Source organism: Bubalus kerabau, chromosome 4 (assembly GCF_029407905.1).
Source record: "Bubalus kerabau isolate K-KA32 ecotype Philippines breed swamp buffalo chromosome 4, PCC_UOA_SB_1v2, whole genome shotgun sequence".
Lineage (NCBI taxonomy): Eukaryota > Metazoa > Chordata > Mammalia > Artiodactyla > Bovidae > Bubalus > Bubalus kerabau.
Genome location: NC_073627.1, coordinates 95,124,576 through 95,139,353, shown reverse-complemented (window position 1 = coordinate 95,139,353; position 14,778 = coordinate 95,124,576). Strand labels below are relative to the sequence as shown.

Here is a 14,778-nt window from a genome sequence, read left to right as displayed (position 1 = left end):
TATGGAAGATGTGTAATAAAAATCCAAATCTACCTTTGATAAAATTTGAAATATTAACAAAGTATGAACATTATTTACAGATGTTGAAATCATGTTTTTCACTCAGACATCACCATCATCATTATCATCATTTTGTTTTTTGACTCAGAAACTGATGTTTAATAAATTCTTAGTCTTTATCCACATCATTTATTGCACAGGAGATGGATCAGATAATGGTAATGTTAACATGTTAACATTCACCCACAAGACTAAGAGAAAGTACTGGAAAGATATATTACCTACCTTGGACAGTGAATGACAACTCTGCAAATGTAATATCTACATGTTTACCGGTGTAATAAAAGAAACAGAAATCATTCTGAAGCTTTCACTAATATAGGTATCCCCCGCTTATAACATTGGGACCTAGGTTTGATTCCAATATGGAGAAAGAGTCTTGCTTGCCTCTCCACCTAGAACACTGTCTGGAATATAGTAAGTTCTTAAATATTTGTTGAATGAAACATTAGTTTTATAGCTTTTAATTCTGGAAATAAATGTATAGACATAATATCTTCATGTAACTAGTTGACATGGTTGTTATCTATACTGTGTGTATTAGTTTCTATTCCATCTCTAAAGGAAATATAATAAAATTCAAAATTAAATATTAAATTTTGATTTTCAGGTATACATTTGCATGGCTGGTAGCTTACAAAACAGTGTGAATGTATCAGTAGGCTAGGTATGAAGTTTCTCATAAATAATTTTAGCATGTTAGTTAGATTGTTTAGGAACTCCTGTAGTGAAGTAAAATAAAATGCAGACTAACTTATACTAGTTCTAGCATTTGTAAAAAGACACATTAACTTTATAATTTTTAGTTAAAAATAATAGTAAACCAAAGTTCAACTTCTCAAAGACTTTAGAGAAATATTTGCTGTGAAAATAGTCTCTTCAATGTTGTTGTATCTATACTGATATTTGTTATCAAGTCACTTAATTAAAATTTGTATTGAGAATCAGATCAGAATAGGATTTGATTTTTAGAACAATAAAGTGATGAGTTTATCACCCTACTAAAATGGTCTTAAACCAAGTGATAAAATTATATAAAAGTACCATATTTTAATATATCAACTTTTCAAAAAGTAAATTAGATTCTTTCAAGAAAAATTAGAAGTATATTAACCTGGGTAGATTCATTGGTGTTCAACCAGGAATCACCTTTGTGCCTTTGATAACGTGAAAACTGGTTAAACTTTCATGTTCACTTGCCTGTTTTCTTTGATTAAATTTACAGGACCATGAGAATTTCAAGTCTCATAAACTAGCAATTAGTTTTTAAATTAATCTTATGGATTAATATTTATATAATTGTCTTTCATGATTAAGGAAAATTACAAGTGTTCTAGTCCAATTCTGCAGGATCAAAGGATTAGACTTATGAAATTTAGGAAAAAATAATGTCTGGTGCATACTGTTACCCTGAAGTTCTAAATAGCTAACAAATAAGTCCTAAGTCTCACAGAGAACTTTAAATAAGCAGTACAAAATAGAATGGAAAGTCCCAACATTGCTTTTTGTTAGTTTCATTTTTTCAGTAGTTCAAAAGGAAACATATAGCATCATCAGTAACCATTAATGAAATAGCGCTACTTATGATACACATCTTTAAAACATTTCAAGTGTTATTTCTTTTTAAATAATGTGAAAGGTCATCAGCAGAACTCTAAATATAGCCAACCAACTGTAATTTAAACTGCTTACATGATCTTTTTCTTTGAAAGAACTTCCATGCAAAATACTCTAAAGAAGTAAAACATACATGGATGCCTTATTTTAAAAACTGCATATATGCAGATTTTCTACACACACACACACACACACACACACACACAAACTCGTTCTTCTTGTGCTTGTTTATTTTTAGCTGTCTCAATAAAATGTTTTTCCATCCTCTGTTTTACTAAAACATGCCTATCTAGGAAGGGAAACAGATGTAGAATTGGACAACCACGTCTTGTTTGGGTTTTTTCCCTGTCAAGTAGAATTTATGATCATTGTCACACAATAAGAGAATCTAAGTGAAACGGACAATAAGTCAGGAAGCAATTGCTGGATACGCGAACACTGTAGCTTTGGAATTCAGGATTTGGTTACTAAAACTTCATTTGATTAAGCCAAACAAGGATATAATATCCTTTCTTACACAAAAGCCTCAGAGTAATTGTAAAAATAAAAGAAGCAGCGTCATGGTGAGAGAAGAATCACAATAAACTCCTTTGTAAGAATCTTAAAACACCTTTTAAAATTATTCCTTAAACCCCAAACAGGGAATCATTGTAGAAGTAATTCACATGCACTTTCTCCCTCTTCTGCTAGTGATAAGCAATAATTTCATTTAATTAATTAGGTTTTCCACAAAACATCTGTCATTCCAACTTTTCAATGACACATTATATGTTAATTGCTTAGACATTTTTTCCAAAATTAACCAACTTTTTAAAAACTGAATTGTCCTTAGTAAGAAACTTACATACTATCCATGTAGCCTAACAAAGATTAAATATGAAAATACTTCATGCAAACATTTTTCATTTATTATTTTATCTCTGAACCTGTCCCTAAACAAATTCTGCATCTTCTCAGGCAATAAAAAAAAGATTTTTTTAAAAAAATGAATAATCAGCTTACACACACCTTTGACAATAGTACTCACAACATACTTCTCTTGGGACGCTAAGATCTCTCTGTCCAGAATTAGAAAAATGAAACTTAATGGCAAAATATTTACAGTGATTATCTCAGCATACCCATATGAATCTCAGTTTTTAAGTAAAAAAAAAATAGAGTAAGACCTTTGACTTTTTTTTCCCCAACAGAAAAAAAATGTTTCATTTATTAAAAAATATTGATTTTAAAACTTGCTTCTGGGAACATTCTTAAATGATAGTGAAGAGACACAGTATTCAAATAACGCTTCTAATACTTGGTACAGTCACACCCAGCAAAGCTTTTAAATACTCATTTTGTAATGTCTTTCTCCAAATATCTGCCAGTTATTTTAAGAGTTCACTGTGCCCATGCACATGCCAGTGCTAAAGTCTAATGAGATACAACCATCCATGGACATGTGCCACCGCAGAGCTTGTATCCTTTGTAAAATGTACTCCAACTGGAGTAAAACGGTTGAGGGAGAGGAGAGATAGAGAAATGGGAAGAGGGGAAGAGAGAAATGCAGAGAGGCTTTTGTCTCTCCTTGAGGAACTGGCCTTTCTTTCTGAAACTCAAAACAGCAACAAGTAGCAGCGGCAGAGAAATTTTCCTGCAGGCTCCCACATCATTGGTGAGAAAGTACAGGGAAGAGTTGCCGTGTCAGAGAAACTTCTGCACACTGAGCTCCCAGGAAGAGCCCAGAAGCAAGAGCACAGCATTCACCTTCCAGGAAATTCAAACATGTTAATAAGAAACCCTCTTGCCCAGCAGAACCAGAAGCCCAGACTCATCGGAAGGCTTTCTCCTCCATCTGACCACTGGGGCTGGGCTGGCCATACCCTCCCCATCTAGAATAAAGTGCCCATTGTCTCACACTGTACTAATTGAGGGAAAACAGCCCTTGCAGTAAGCATAATAATTATCAAAGCCAGCAAGCAAAAGCAGTCAAGATGTAAATGAAAGGGGCAGAAGGAGAGGAGAGGAAGAAAGAAAGAAATGGAAGAAAGGAAGGAAAGAAAGAAAAGACAGACAATAATGCTCAGATGAATTAACCCAAGGATGAATTTAATATTCATACTGGAATGCTTTCCTGCAGAACGTTTGCCCATTCATGTCACGACTATTGCATACAAGAGACCATTGTCCACACAACAGAAATCAGTAGATTGAACTTTTTCATGTAGCAATTTTTTGATCTGAAAAGTTTCCTTTCCCAAAGCCATAGCCTTGAATCCCAGCATCCTGATTAAAGAACATTACAACTTCTCTTGTCTCGGTATTATTTTTAAAGTTGAATCACCGGATTTTTCAATGTCCTGAATTTTTATGTTGTTTTTCCTCTTCCCCAAATTTGCAGCTGGACAAATATGGAGATAAAAAAAACCCAGCAACAACAAACCCACACACATTTGCCCGAGCAAAGAAAAATAATGAACTGAATATGCATATCCTCATTAACTAAATTTAATTACGCTGAGTGGCATAGTAATCAGTGGTTGCTCCAGTTACAGTATTCACTGAAAGGGAGGTGGATTCCAAATTAAGGCGAAGCATGGGGGACAGTCGCATACTGATGAGGGAACCGCACACAACATGATACAATACGCTATCTAAATCATTATTCACAGACGCTGCAGAAAGAAGTACATTACCCTGTTCTAAGACTAATGCAAGAACAATTAGCCAAGAAGGCTCCAGTCCCCCACTGACTGTCCCACCTCCATACATTTCACACCAGCCAGCCTGGGGCCGACTGTACCATTTGCATTTTTTTTTTTTTTTTTTTTCAAAAAGTGAACAAAAACTCACACTGTCTTTTTTTTTTTTTTTTAAAGAAGGCCTATGTCCCTGGCCACAATAGCAGGGAAATCCTATCTTACACACTGGTGTCCGGAGCCACGCCAGGCTCCCACAACTTCAGCCTGAACTTTCCGCAGGCAAGGGAACTTTATAACACGTGCATGGAACAACAAAACAGGGAGGCAAAAAGTTTGGTGGTGGGGTGGGGGTGGGGGTGGGTGAAAAATAATGGGATCACATCAAACTTACCATCCACCAGGTTCTGGCTGACATGTCATAACATAGCTGCCATTTTATGGAGCTGTCCGACGTTTTCCCAGCCATTATGCTGTCAGCGGTCTTCATCAGATGCAGCTCATTGGAAGATAAGACACCTAATCAAGGAAACATCGGCAGTGGCTTTCTGGACTACATGTAGGCCAATCCTTATCACACTGCATCATGGGAAAAGCTCCTTTATTAGCAGGAGGAACTACTGCAACCTCACAGATAGAAAGACAAGGATCAGTTCTTTCCTTTTTTTTTTTTTTTTTTTGGTCTAAAGGGATTGGTGAAAGTAGCTAGCGTTCTTTGTGTATCATGTGTACAAGAGTTAAGTATCTTGCAAGTGGGCGGCTAACTGCTTTGCTGGGCTATGCAGACTAAAGTTTATTTGCATTCTTCTCTGTTGTATATTGTTTGACATGGTCCATGGTCCTTGCTGAGCAGATGAAGGGAGGGGAAGGGGGTGGGAGGGAGGGAGGGGAGAGGGAGCTGTAATTGCTCAGAATTAATATCTCCCCCAACAAAGACATAACAGTTTCATTGACACAGTCGGAACATGGTTCAGATGTCAGTGCGCACACGGGCGTGCGGGTGTGTGTGCGCAAACACACACACACACACACAGTGGAACACACAGGTAGCAGCTGCAGCTGGATTCAGCCGAGGTTGCCAAAGGCTACAAACTCCACTCTCATGCTGGACATATGGAAGCAGTTTAACTCTTTGAAATCTCTGTTCAAGAAGAGCCCTGCCGTCTGCAGAGATAAATCAGCCTTGAGAACACTTTCTCAATCAAGAGGCATCAGGTTCAGGGCTCTCTCCCATGTGAGGATAGCCTGGAAACATTATTTCCTTCATCTAGGAAAAGCTGATAAAAAATGAGAGGAGAAGGGCAGGTTTGCCTGTAATCTCAGCTCTGGACTTAATTCCTCACTCAGTCCCTCTCTGTCCTTCTTGTAGAAAGGGATTCCTTTATTTTCCCAACTGATCATTTTTTCTTCATCCTGGACTTAGAATGAGTTCTTCCAATCAGCATGCACAGAAAACAGGAACCAGCCTTTACTCAGAAAACCACTAGCCCTGAATAGCTTTTCTTCCTTTCTAAAGAGTAAAAAGAAAATCTGAATATTTCAGGGAGAAGGAATCATACAATTAGAAATCCAGGCCAAGAAAATACACTGCTGCTCTTCCTTTTAAAATACAAAAAAGCAAAGATACCTCTGTGAGTGGTGGTACTGATTTTCTGGGCCTCTACAGTCCACCCCCAAAACCAAGCCACACTTTTTAAGGCATTCCATCATCTTTTTTTCCTTCAGTGTGCACTAAAATTCTCCAAATGACTTTTAGGCTTAGAATTTACATTTGCTGCAGACAATTTAAAAGGACAAATTCCTACTTGATTCAGATAGAGTGAAGGGAGCAAAAAAAAATTACTCTATTACCGGCGTTTTCTTTTCTCTGCATGCGGTGTGTGTGAGGTTGCAAAGGCAACTTGTTTCAGCCTGGGAACTTCAAAGAGGAAAAGTGACTGCTGTGAGGAGCCCATTTTTATATTCACGGGGGAGGCCTGTCAGCCACGGTCTCATGCGGGACAGGAGCTTACAGAGGCCTGCCTCTGGGCTGGCAGTGAAATAATCTGCCCTTCACAGCCCTGGTGGATCGTCTCCTGGCCTCTCCCTCCTTACATCGTTGGTGTGTTTATTCTCAGACGAGTGGGTGGGGGCAGGGGACAGGAATGCCCACCCAGGCCTCTGCCTTTGAAGTATCCCATGACCCCAAAGCCTCCTTTTTTCCTCCTTTCTCTTTCTCCACCTGCTTCTTCACGTCTTATTATTATTTTTTAAATTTTGAGCAATGATTGTATAATAAGTCCAGGAATGGAAATCATGCTTTTCTGTTTTAATTTTCTCAGCTAACAGCAGCTCTGCCGAACGCCTCCTGTGTGTCAGGCAGCCCGCAGTGGACACTGGGGCTGCAGAGGTTTATGAGATATAGTCCATGTCCCATTCCTCTCACAGCCGTCTCTACCCAAAGTTGCGACAGGCGGGCTGAGAGGAAGGGATGGGCCCAGGAAGCTATTTCGTCTGGCTGCTCAGGGCCAACATCTCCCTGTACCCAAGACCTTGCTCTACATGCATTTCCAGGGCCTTCTTGAGGGCCAGCTTGTGAGGCTGGATATGAGGCTAGTGTGGCTTGCACACTTCCTCCCTCTTCCCTGCAATCAGACCCTGCCATGGCCCTGTCACCCGTCTCAGCTGCCCTGAGTGGATGGAGCACCCGCATCCTCCTTTTTCTGCTGCGCTGCCTTCGAGGGGCTCTGTAGGGGTAGAGCCCGATGGTGGGGTGCTGGTTTGAGAACACTCTTCAGCCGCCAGCCCTTTGCTGCCTGCCTCAGAGTCCTTGAGGAATCCTGGGCTGGCTAATGCTCAGGTCTGTCTGCTAAGAGTGTCCGCTGTCACTGTCATTTTGTGGGGACACCTCTGTCAGTAAGTTAACAACCGCACGTGGGAAATAATGAGATGACGGGGTAGCAGAAGCCGGTGGGGCAGAGGCTGCGGCGCTTCTCTACAAATGTGTGAACCGTGGGGAACACAGCCATGGGGGCAGAAATAACAAATCTGTGTGTCTCACTTGCTCGGCTGGAAAACGCCAGGGAACAGGAGACTGGCGGTGGAGGAGAGGGGGGTCCCTGGCAGAGCTAGAAAGGGGGTAAACTCAGAATTGGGGTCATAGTCAGAAGACACACACCTAGGGGCTGATCACTCACCATTTGCGTTCCTGGAGGATGTCTTTCACCAACGGGGAAACTTCTGAGTGTGCCCATGTAGTCCACACACAGAGAGACCAGCCCAGCGGGCTCATGAGTAGAAGCCGGTGTGACTGGATTCATTAGCTGAACTAACCTCACCTGACTCAGGTCAAAAGTTACCTCCATGTTACAAAATAACGAACTATGCTCCCAAAGCACTAATGACCAATGAGGAAGGCTTATGGGGAGGTGAGAGTTCTATCCCACCTGGCTTAATTTCCTAACATTCCTCGAATCTTGGGCTATTCCCCCTTAAATTCCTCTTTCCAAAGCCTTAATCCCTACCCAGTTCTCTCCCCAACCCCTAGTCTCCCATCCTCTGTTTCCAGCCATGCTGCCTCTAGCCACCTCCCACAGTTTCTTCATCTCACTCAGTAAAACAAAAGCTCCGAAAAAGCCAGACCTTTAGCCCTAAGCAATGACCAATTATGTCCCGGGGGCTGGGGTGGGAGGTTGGATTCTTTTTCACAGACAAATAACCTAGAGATCAGCCCAGAGCTCAGGTGGAGGACCCTAACATTTGCAGACAGGCTACTATGCCCAGCAAGTCTTCCCTAGTGGTTCAGGCGTAAAGAATCTGCCTGCCAATGCAGGAGATGAGGGTTTGATCCCTGAGTCTGGAAGATCTCCTGGAGAAGGAATTGGCAACCCACTCCAGTATTCTTGTCTGGGAAATGCCATGGACAGAGGAGCCTGGCGGGCTACAGTCTAGTTAATGTTAATGTCAGTCGCTCAGTAATGTCTGACTTTTTGTGACCCCATGGACTGTAGCCCGCCAGGCTCCTCTGCCCATGGCATTTCCCAGACAAGAATACTGGTGTGGGTTGCCATTTCCTTCTCTAGGGGATCTTCCAGACCCAGGGATCGAAGCTGAGTCTCCCATATTGCAGGCAGATTCTTTACTGCTGAGCCACCAGGGAAGACCTACAGTCTGTGGGGTCACGAAAAGAGTTGGACAGGACTCTTGGAGTGACCAAACAACAACAATGCCCAGCACTGCATTGGGGTATTCATCGTGTCCTCTTTGAGAAGCAGTCTGGGGTGAGGTCAAGGATCCTGAAGCCACGAGCCTGGGATTCAAATCACAGTTTTGTTACCTGCTAGCTGTGTAACCTGAGGCAAGTCAGTCAAACCTCGTTGCCTCAGTGTTCTCATCTGGAGAATGGAGTTTTTAATAAGAAAGACCTTATAATTGACATGAAAATTTCCATCAATTAGTGTAAGTACAGGGCTTAACCTCGTGCCCAGTGGACCAGATCTTTGTGTGTGGTGGTTGCCATTAGACTTTATTTACAGATAAATAAGCAGAGGCCCATAATTTGACCAAAAGCACATAGATAAAAAATTAAGGGGAAATGAGAAAGGAAGAAACAATACCCTCCCTCCCTAAAAAAGAGAGATGTTTTTAAAACAACATATAAAAAAAGAGAGAGAAATAAAGGGATACAGAGATAAAAAGACAGAAGGACAGCCAGAGAATGAGAAGCAAAACTGAAGCCCTTCTGGTGCCCCCATAGCCCCTGGTAGGGGCTCTGAAGTCCACTCTGCTCGCACAGACCCTCCCCAGGGTCCCTGCTGGTCAGTGGTCCAGACACTGCACAGCTCCTAACTCCTAACTCCCATGGGACCTATGGATGGGCGGTGTTACTACTGAGGGCTCTTGACCCATGAAGGCTACAAGTTTAGATGTTGTGTGAAGACTCATTTCCTTAAACTCTTGTGACTTATTTTATTTTTAGGTTTCTGGCCCTGATGTTCAATTCTAATCTAAAGCTGAGTATGTTAGCCCTGTGTTCAATAAATAGTATCCTTTCTAGGGTCATTATGAGAATCGAGTAAGACCATGTAAAGCTCCATCACAAGCCGGAGTTATTTTTAAAATCAGGACAAATTACAGTGTTGTGTTATCTGCTCCAGCTCCATTCTCAAGGTTAGGGAACTGACACGTCCCAGAAGTCACACTGAAAGGGAGGAGCTAAAATTCAGTCTTTGCTTTCTGACTCCTTCATCTAGTGCCTCTTCCCTTTCCTACCACCAAGAAGAGAGACAGGATGAAGATGTAGTTTGGAGAGTTTATTTGTTACTTTGCTGGTTATTTTATTTGTTTTGCTTTTAATGTGCTGGACACTACACTGGAGAATGAACTGGTCAGCAAAGGTGAGAAGGAACAGAGAAGCCCAGTGAGAAGGTCTGGGTAAGACCGATGACGACTTTAATTTCCTGAACTATCTGCTTGAGGAGGGCGGGAGGATGATGACTGAGTCTGCACATCACCCATGCCCAGAGGCTGGCACACAGACACTCAAATACTTGTCAAATGAATGACTGAGTTCAGACAGTGTGGAGAGTTCAGCCTGTGGAGAGTTGTAACAGAGAAGAGAATGGCAGGTCTTCTGTGTGTGGGCTGAGGGAGAGAGGGGGCCTACAATGCCTCCCAGGGTTCAGGCTTGGGATCCAAAGGAAAAACGTGGGAGCATGGCAAGTCCGGCTAATAATGGGAAGTGATCATTTTCCATGAAGAACCTGTTTGGAAGAGTCAGACACATTCTCTGATCATTTACCTAGACCTGGCAGAAGAAGCCAGGCTGGGGTCAGGAACGTTCGGTGAGCCTCCCACTGGGACCAGGTCAGGTGAGGGTATCAGAGAAGGGAATGAGAGGCGTGTGACAGGGAATGAGGCCAAGGGATCTACATCATGATGATTCTCCTCCGAGGGAAGCAGTAGCACTTCGCAGCCTCTGTGAGGATTCTGGGAGAGACAGTGGTCTTTTTCTACCTCCCTTCTTCCCTGGGTTCTGTCATCATACACTGCAACCCCCTCAAGTCAGAGCCCTCGCAATCTGAGCTCAGGGACGAAGGGAATACTCCAAAGGGTGGACCGAGAAGGCTTCCTGCCCCAGGGGCTGCCTCTCCAGTACCTGAACCCATCAAAACACTCAGTTGTCATCCACAGTGCTACACGTTGCCGACCCTCCTGGTGAGGGTGTCAGAAGGGGGTCACGGCCCCTGGGCATCTCCTTTCGCAGGAAGCCCAGACTGAGCCAATCCCATGCCCACCCACTCAGAGGGCCCCACTCCCCACCCCACGCTGCCATGGCTTCCAGCTGCCTTCCCACTGTGTCGTCCTGACCTGAGCTTAACTGGTCTCATCCCTCCCTAATGAGTCCCAAAGGAACACCCTGAGCCCTGTCCAGCAAGCCAGACAAAAGGCCGTTTTTGAAGTGAAAGGCAGACTTCTTACCTGTCCAAACAAGGAGAGGGAGGCTTGAATGGAAACAGCCGGTTCTTGAAGTTGGAGCCATCGCAGAAATGACCCACCTGCAGCTTCTCCTACAGACAGGTGTTAGTTTCCAGAGGATGATTTGACTGAAATCGCAGTCTTAGCTTCCCTTAGAAACATTCCTTTTTAAAAATAAGTGACTCTGGAATTGAAGTGTGCTATTTCTTACTAGCTTTTCTCAAGTAAGTTTCCTCACAAATGACACTTTTTCTGAACACAACAGTTTGAAATATTTTGTTTTACGTACCCATTTTCGAGAATATGCAGCACCTCTGGCCTCTAACCCAGGAAGACTTTTGACTTAGATGCTGGTAAAGAAAAGAGGGTTTGCTGGATAGCATGATTCCATTTTTGATCAACAGCTCCTATTGTATTAGCATATTCATTTATGCCTATTGACACAATAATTAACAGGAGGAACTTGCATTGTTATACGTTTGTACTCTGAAATTTTATAATGTTCATACATTACATTACATTTATAAATAAAAATAAAAAGTAAGGTGAAAAGTGCATGGGATCTTTCTGTACTTTTTTTTTTTGCAACTTATTGGGAATGTACAATTATTTCAAAAGAAAATTTTGGTAAAAGAAAATAAGTAAATACACTTCCAACTAAATATTTAAACTTGTGACCCCTAAGCCAGGGATGGATGCTCTACAGAGAACTGTCTGTTGCTATAAGCATCACAAGTCCATGGCATGGTACTTTGCTTTTGTGCTTGGGAAGGCAAAGAATAAGATAAAGAGGCAGTGAAGGCAGAGTAACAATATATTGCCATGTTGCCCCTTTTGAACAAGGCAAACCTTGCCAAAAGATAGGAGAGTTTCACAGCTAAGATTCCTAAACACTCAGGCAGGCTGTGCAAGTTCAACGTATGAATAACACAGGTAAACATGAAACCCCCAAGTCCTGATGGAAAGCAGCGATAGGCGGCCTGGAGTGCCCTCCAGTGAGAAAGTTCTTAACAGGGAATAAAGGCGACTGCTGGTTTCTTAATCACTGTGTCAAAGCCTCCCCCTGCAAAGATCCTCAAGGCAGGGTTCTCACTCCCAGGCTGCCATTAAGACAAATCTCAGGCTACATACAGTCCATGGGGTTGCAAAGAGTCGGACACTACTGAGTGACTTCACTTTCTTTCTTTCTATAGTTCCTTTCAGAAAAGGAAACGGCAACCCACTTCAGTGTTCTTGCCTGGAGAACCCCATGGGCAGAGGGGCCTGGTGGGCTACGGTCTATGAGGTTGCAGAGAGTCAGACATGACTGAGAAACTAACACAACACACACACCTGACCGCCCCAACATCCACCCCCTCCACTCTTCTCCTCTACATGCTATAGACAAGTAAAGGCTGGTACTAACCAAATTAGGGAAAGGGCCAAGGGGAAAAGAAAGCCCCCAAGGCAGTCTGGGGGAGCATATGTGTATTTGAATCTCAGAAGGGAGTGATGGGTGGATGGCCGAGTTTCACTGTTTCCCCTCCTTTTCCCAGACACAGTTTATCCAGCAAATATTTATTGTGCCAGGCACTGTGCCATGTGCTGGTGAGTAAAACTACTACATGCTGCTCTCCCTGGAGCTGTTTATCATCTAGGGCTGGGGTGAAGGGGTGCTGTCAAATACAAGAATCAGATCAGATCAGATCAGATCAGTCGCTCAGTCGTGTCCGACTCTTTGCGACCCCATGAATCCAGCACGCCAGGCCTCCCTTTCCATCATCAACTCCCGGAGTTCACTGAGACTCATGTCCATCGAGTCGGTGATGCCATCCAGCCATCTCATCCTCTGTCGTCCCCTTCTCCTCCTGCCCCCAATCCCTCCCAGCATCAGAGTCTTTTCCAATGAGTCAACTCTTCGCATGAGGTGGCCAAAGTACAGGAGTTTCAGCTTTAGCATCATTCCTTCCAAAGAAATCCCAGGGCTGATCTCCTTCAGAATGGACTGGTTGGGTCTCCTTGCAGTCCAAGGGACTCTCAAGAGTCTTCTCCAACACCACAGTTCAAAAGCATCAATTCTTCGGCACTCAGCCTTCTTCACAGTCCAACTCTCACATCCATACATGACCACAGGAAAAACCATAGCCTTGACTAGACAAACCTTTGTTGGCAAAGTAATGTCTCTGCTTTTCAATATGCTATCTAGGTTGGTCATAACTTTCCTTCCAAGGAGTAAGCAGCTTTTAATTTCATGGCTGCAGTCACCATCTGCAGTGATTTTGGAGCCCCCAAAAATAAAGTTTGACACTGTTTCCACTGTTTCCCCATCTATTTACCATGAAGTGATGGGACCAGATGCCATGATCTTCGTTTTCTGAATGTTGAGTTTTAAGCCAACTTTTTCACTCTCCACTTTCACCTTCATCAAGAGGCTTTTGAGTTCCTCTTCACTTTCTGCCATAAGGGTGGTGTCATCCGCATATCTGAGGTTATTGTTATTTCTCCCAGCAATCTTGATTCCAGCTTGTGTTTCTTCCAGTCCAGCCTTTCTCATGACGTACTCTGCATATAAGTTAAATAAGCAGGGTGACAATATACAGCCTTGACATACTCCTTTTCCTATTTGGAACCAGTCTGTTGTTCCATGTCCAGTTCTAACTGTTGCTTCCTGACCTGCATACAGATTTCTCAAGAGGCAGGTCAGGTGGTCTGGTATTCCCATCTCTTTCAGAATTTTCCACAGTTTATTGTGTTCCACACAGTCAAAGGCTCTGACATAGTCAATAAAGCAGAAATAGATGTTTTTCTGGAACTCTCTTGCTTTTTCCATGATCCAGCGGATGTTGGCAATTTGATCTCTGGTTCCTCTGCCTTTTCTAAAACCAGCTTGAACATCAGGAAGTTCACGGTTCACGTATTGCTGAAGCCTGGCTTGGAGAATTTTGAGCATTACTTTACTAGCGTGTGAGATGAATGCAGTTGTGTGGTAGTTTGAGGATTCTTTGGCATTGCCTTTCTTTGGGATTGGAATGAAAACTGAGTTTCAGGTTCTGGTCCTCCTTAAAACAAGCTGACAGGGTGATCACCTCCTGGAACTAGAAGCTGGGATGAAAGCATCTTTGATTCACCATGTTCGAGGGGTAGTTCTGTCTTGAAATGAAGATTAGAACTGAAAGTTCTGCTTTCAGGGTCCTCCCAAGCTCCTCCTTTTACAATGCACCCAGGAGGACTGCAAGCCATAAAGACAGGATTCCTGCTGCCATTTATCATCTTAATAAATGGCAACCCACTCCAGTACTCTTGCCTGGAAAATCCCATGGGCAGAGGAGCCTGGTGGGCTACACCCCATGGGGTCACAAAGAGTCGGACATGACTGAGCGACTAACACACACACACACACACACACACACAACATTCCTCTGAGGTACCATTTACATACAACGTTCTGTACAAATCTTAAGTGATGAGCTTTTGCAAACATATTCACCTGGATAATCCACATTCCTATTAAGATACAGAACATTTCCAATGCCCTGAAAAACTCCCCGTTGCCCTCTCCAAGGTATACCCACTTCCCCCAAGCCATACACAGCTACTGTTCTGATTTCTATCACCATTTATGTATACCTTTTCTAGGCATCTGTATACATGGAATGATTCAGTATCAATTCTTCTGTGTCTGGCTTCTTCCCCTCAACATAATGTTTTTGAGATTTATCTGCATTATTGTACAACACTGGTTTGTTACTTTTTACTGCTGAATCTTATTCTATTGTATGATTTTACCACAATTTGCTCATCCAGTCTCCTGTTGATGGACATTTGGGTTGCTTCCAGGTTTTGACTATCATAAGAAACATTATGAATATTCATGGATAAATCTTTTTCTGGGCATGTTTTTACTTTTCTTGAGTAAATAAGCAATGACATTTTGGGGCATAAGATAAATGTATACTTAATAAATGGCCATACAGCTTTCAAGAAGAGT

General features: G+C 42.6%; 1 protein-coding gene across 17 annotated transcripts in view; it reads right to left on the bottom strand.

Moving 5' to 3' along the window:
- The window catches only part of NFIB (nuclear factor I B), a 517,914-nt gene extending 510,222 nt beyond the window's left edge, over nucleotides 1–7,692 (bottom strand). For 2 of the 17 annotated variants that reach the window (XM_055578040.1, XM_055578045.1), the window contains exons 1-2: nucleotides 7,532–7,688; nucleotides 4,750–4,854 (exon numbers count right to left, since the gene is read on the bottom strand). In XM_055578040.1, the coding sequence (XP_055434015.1) occupies nucleotides 4,750–4,854; nucleotides 7,532–7,654 (228 nt within the window). In that variant the 5' untranslated portion in view covers nucleotides 7,655–7,688. Of the gene's footprint in view, nucleotides 1–4,749; nucleotides 4,875–7,531 lie in introns of those variants that run through there. The other 15 variants (XM_055578050.1, XM_055578052.1, XM_055578053.1 and 12 more) reach the window with 12 other exon arrangements.
- Between the last annotated feature and the right edge of the window lie 7,086 nt (nucleotides 7,693–14,778).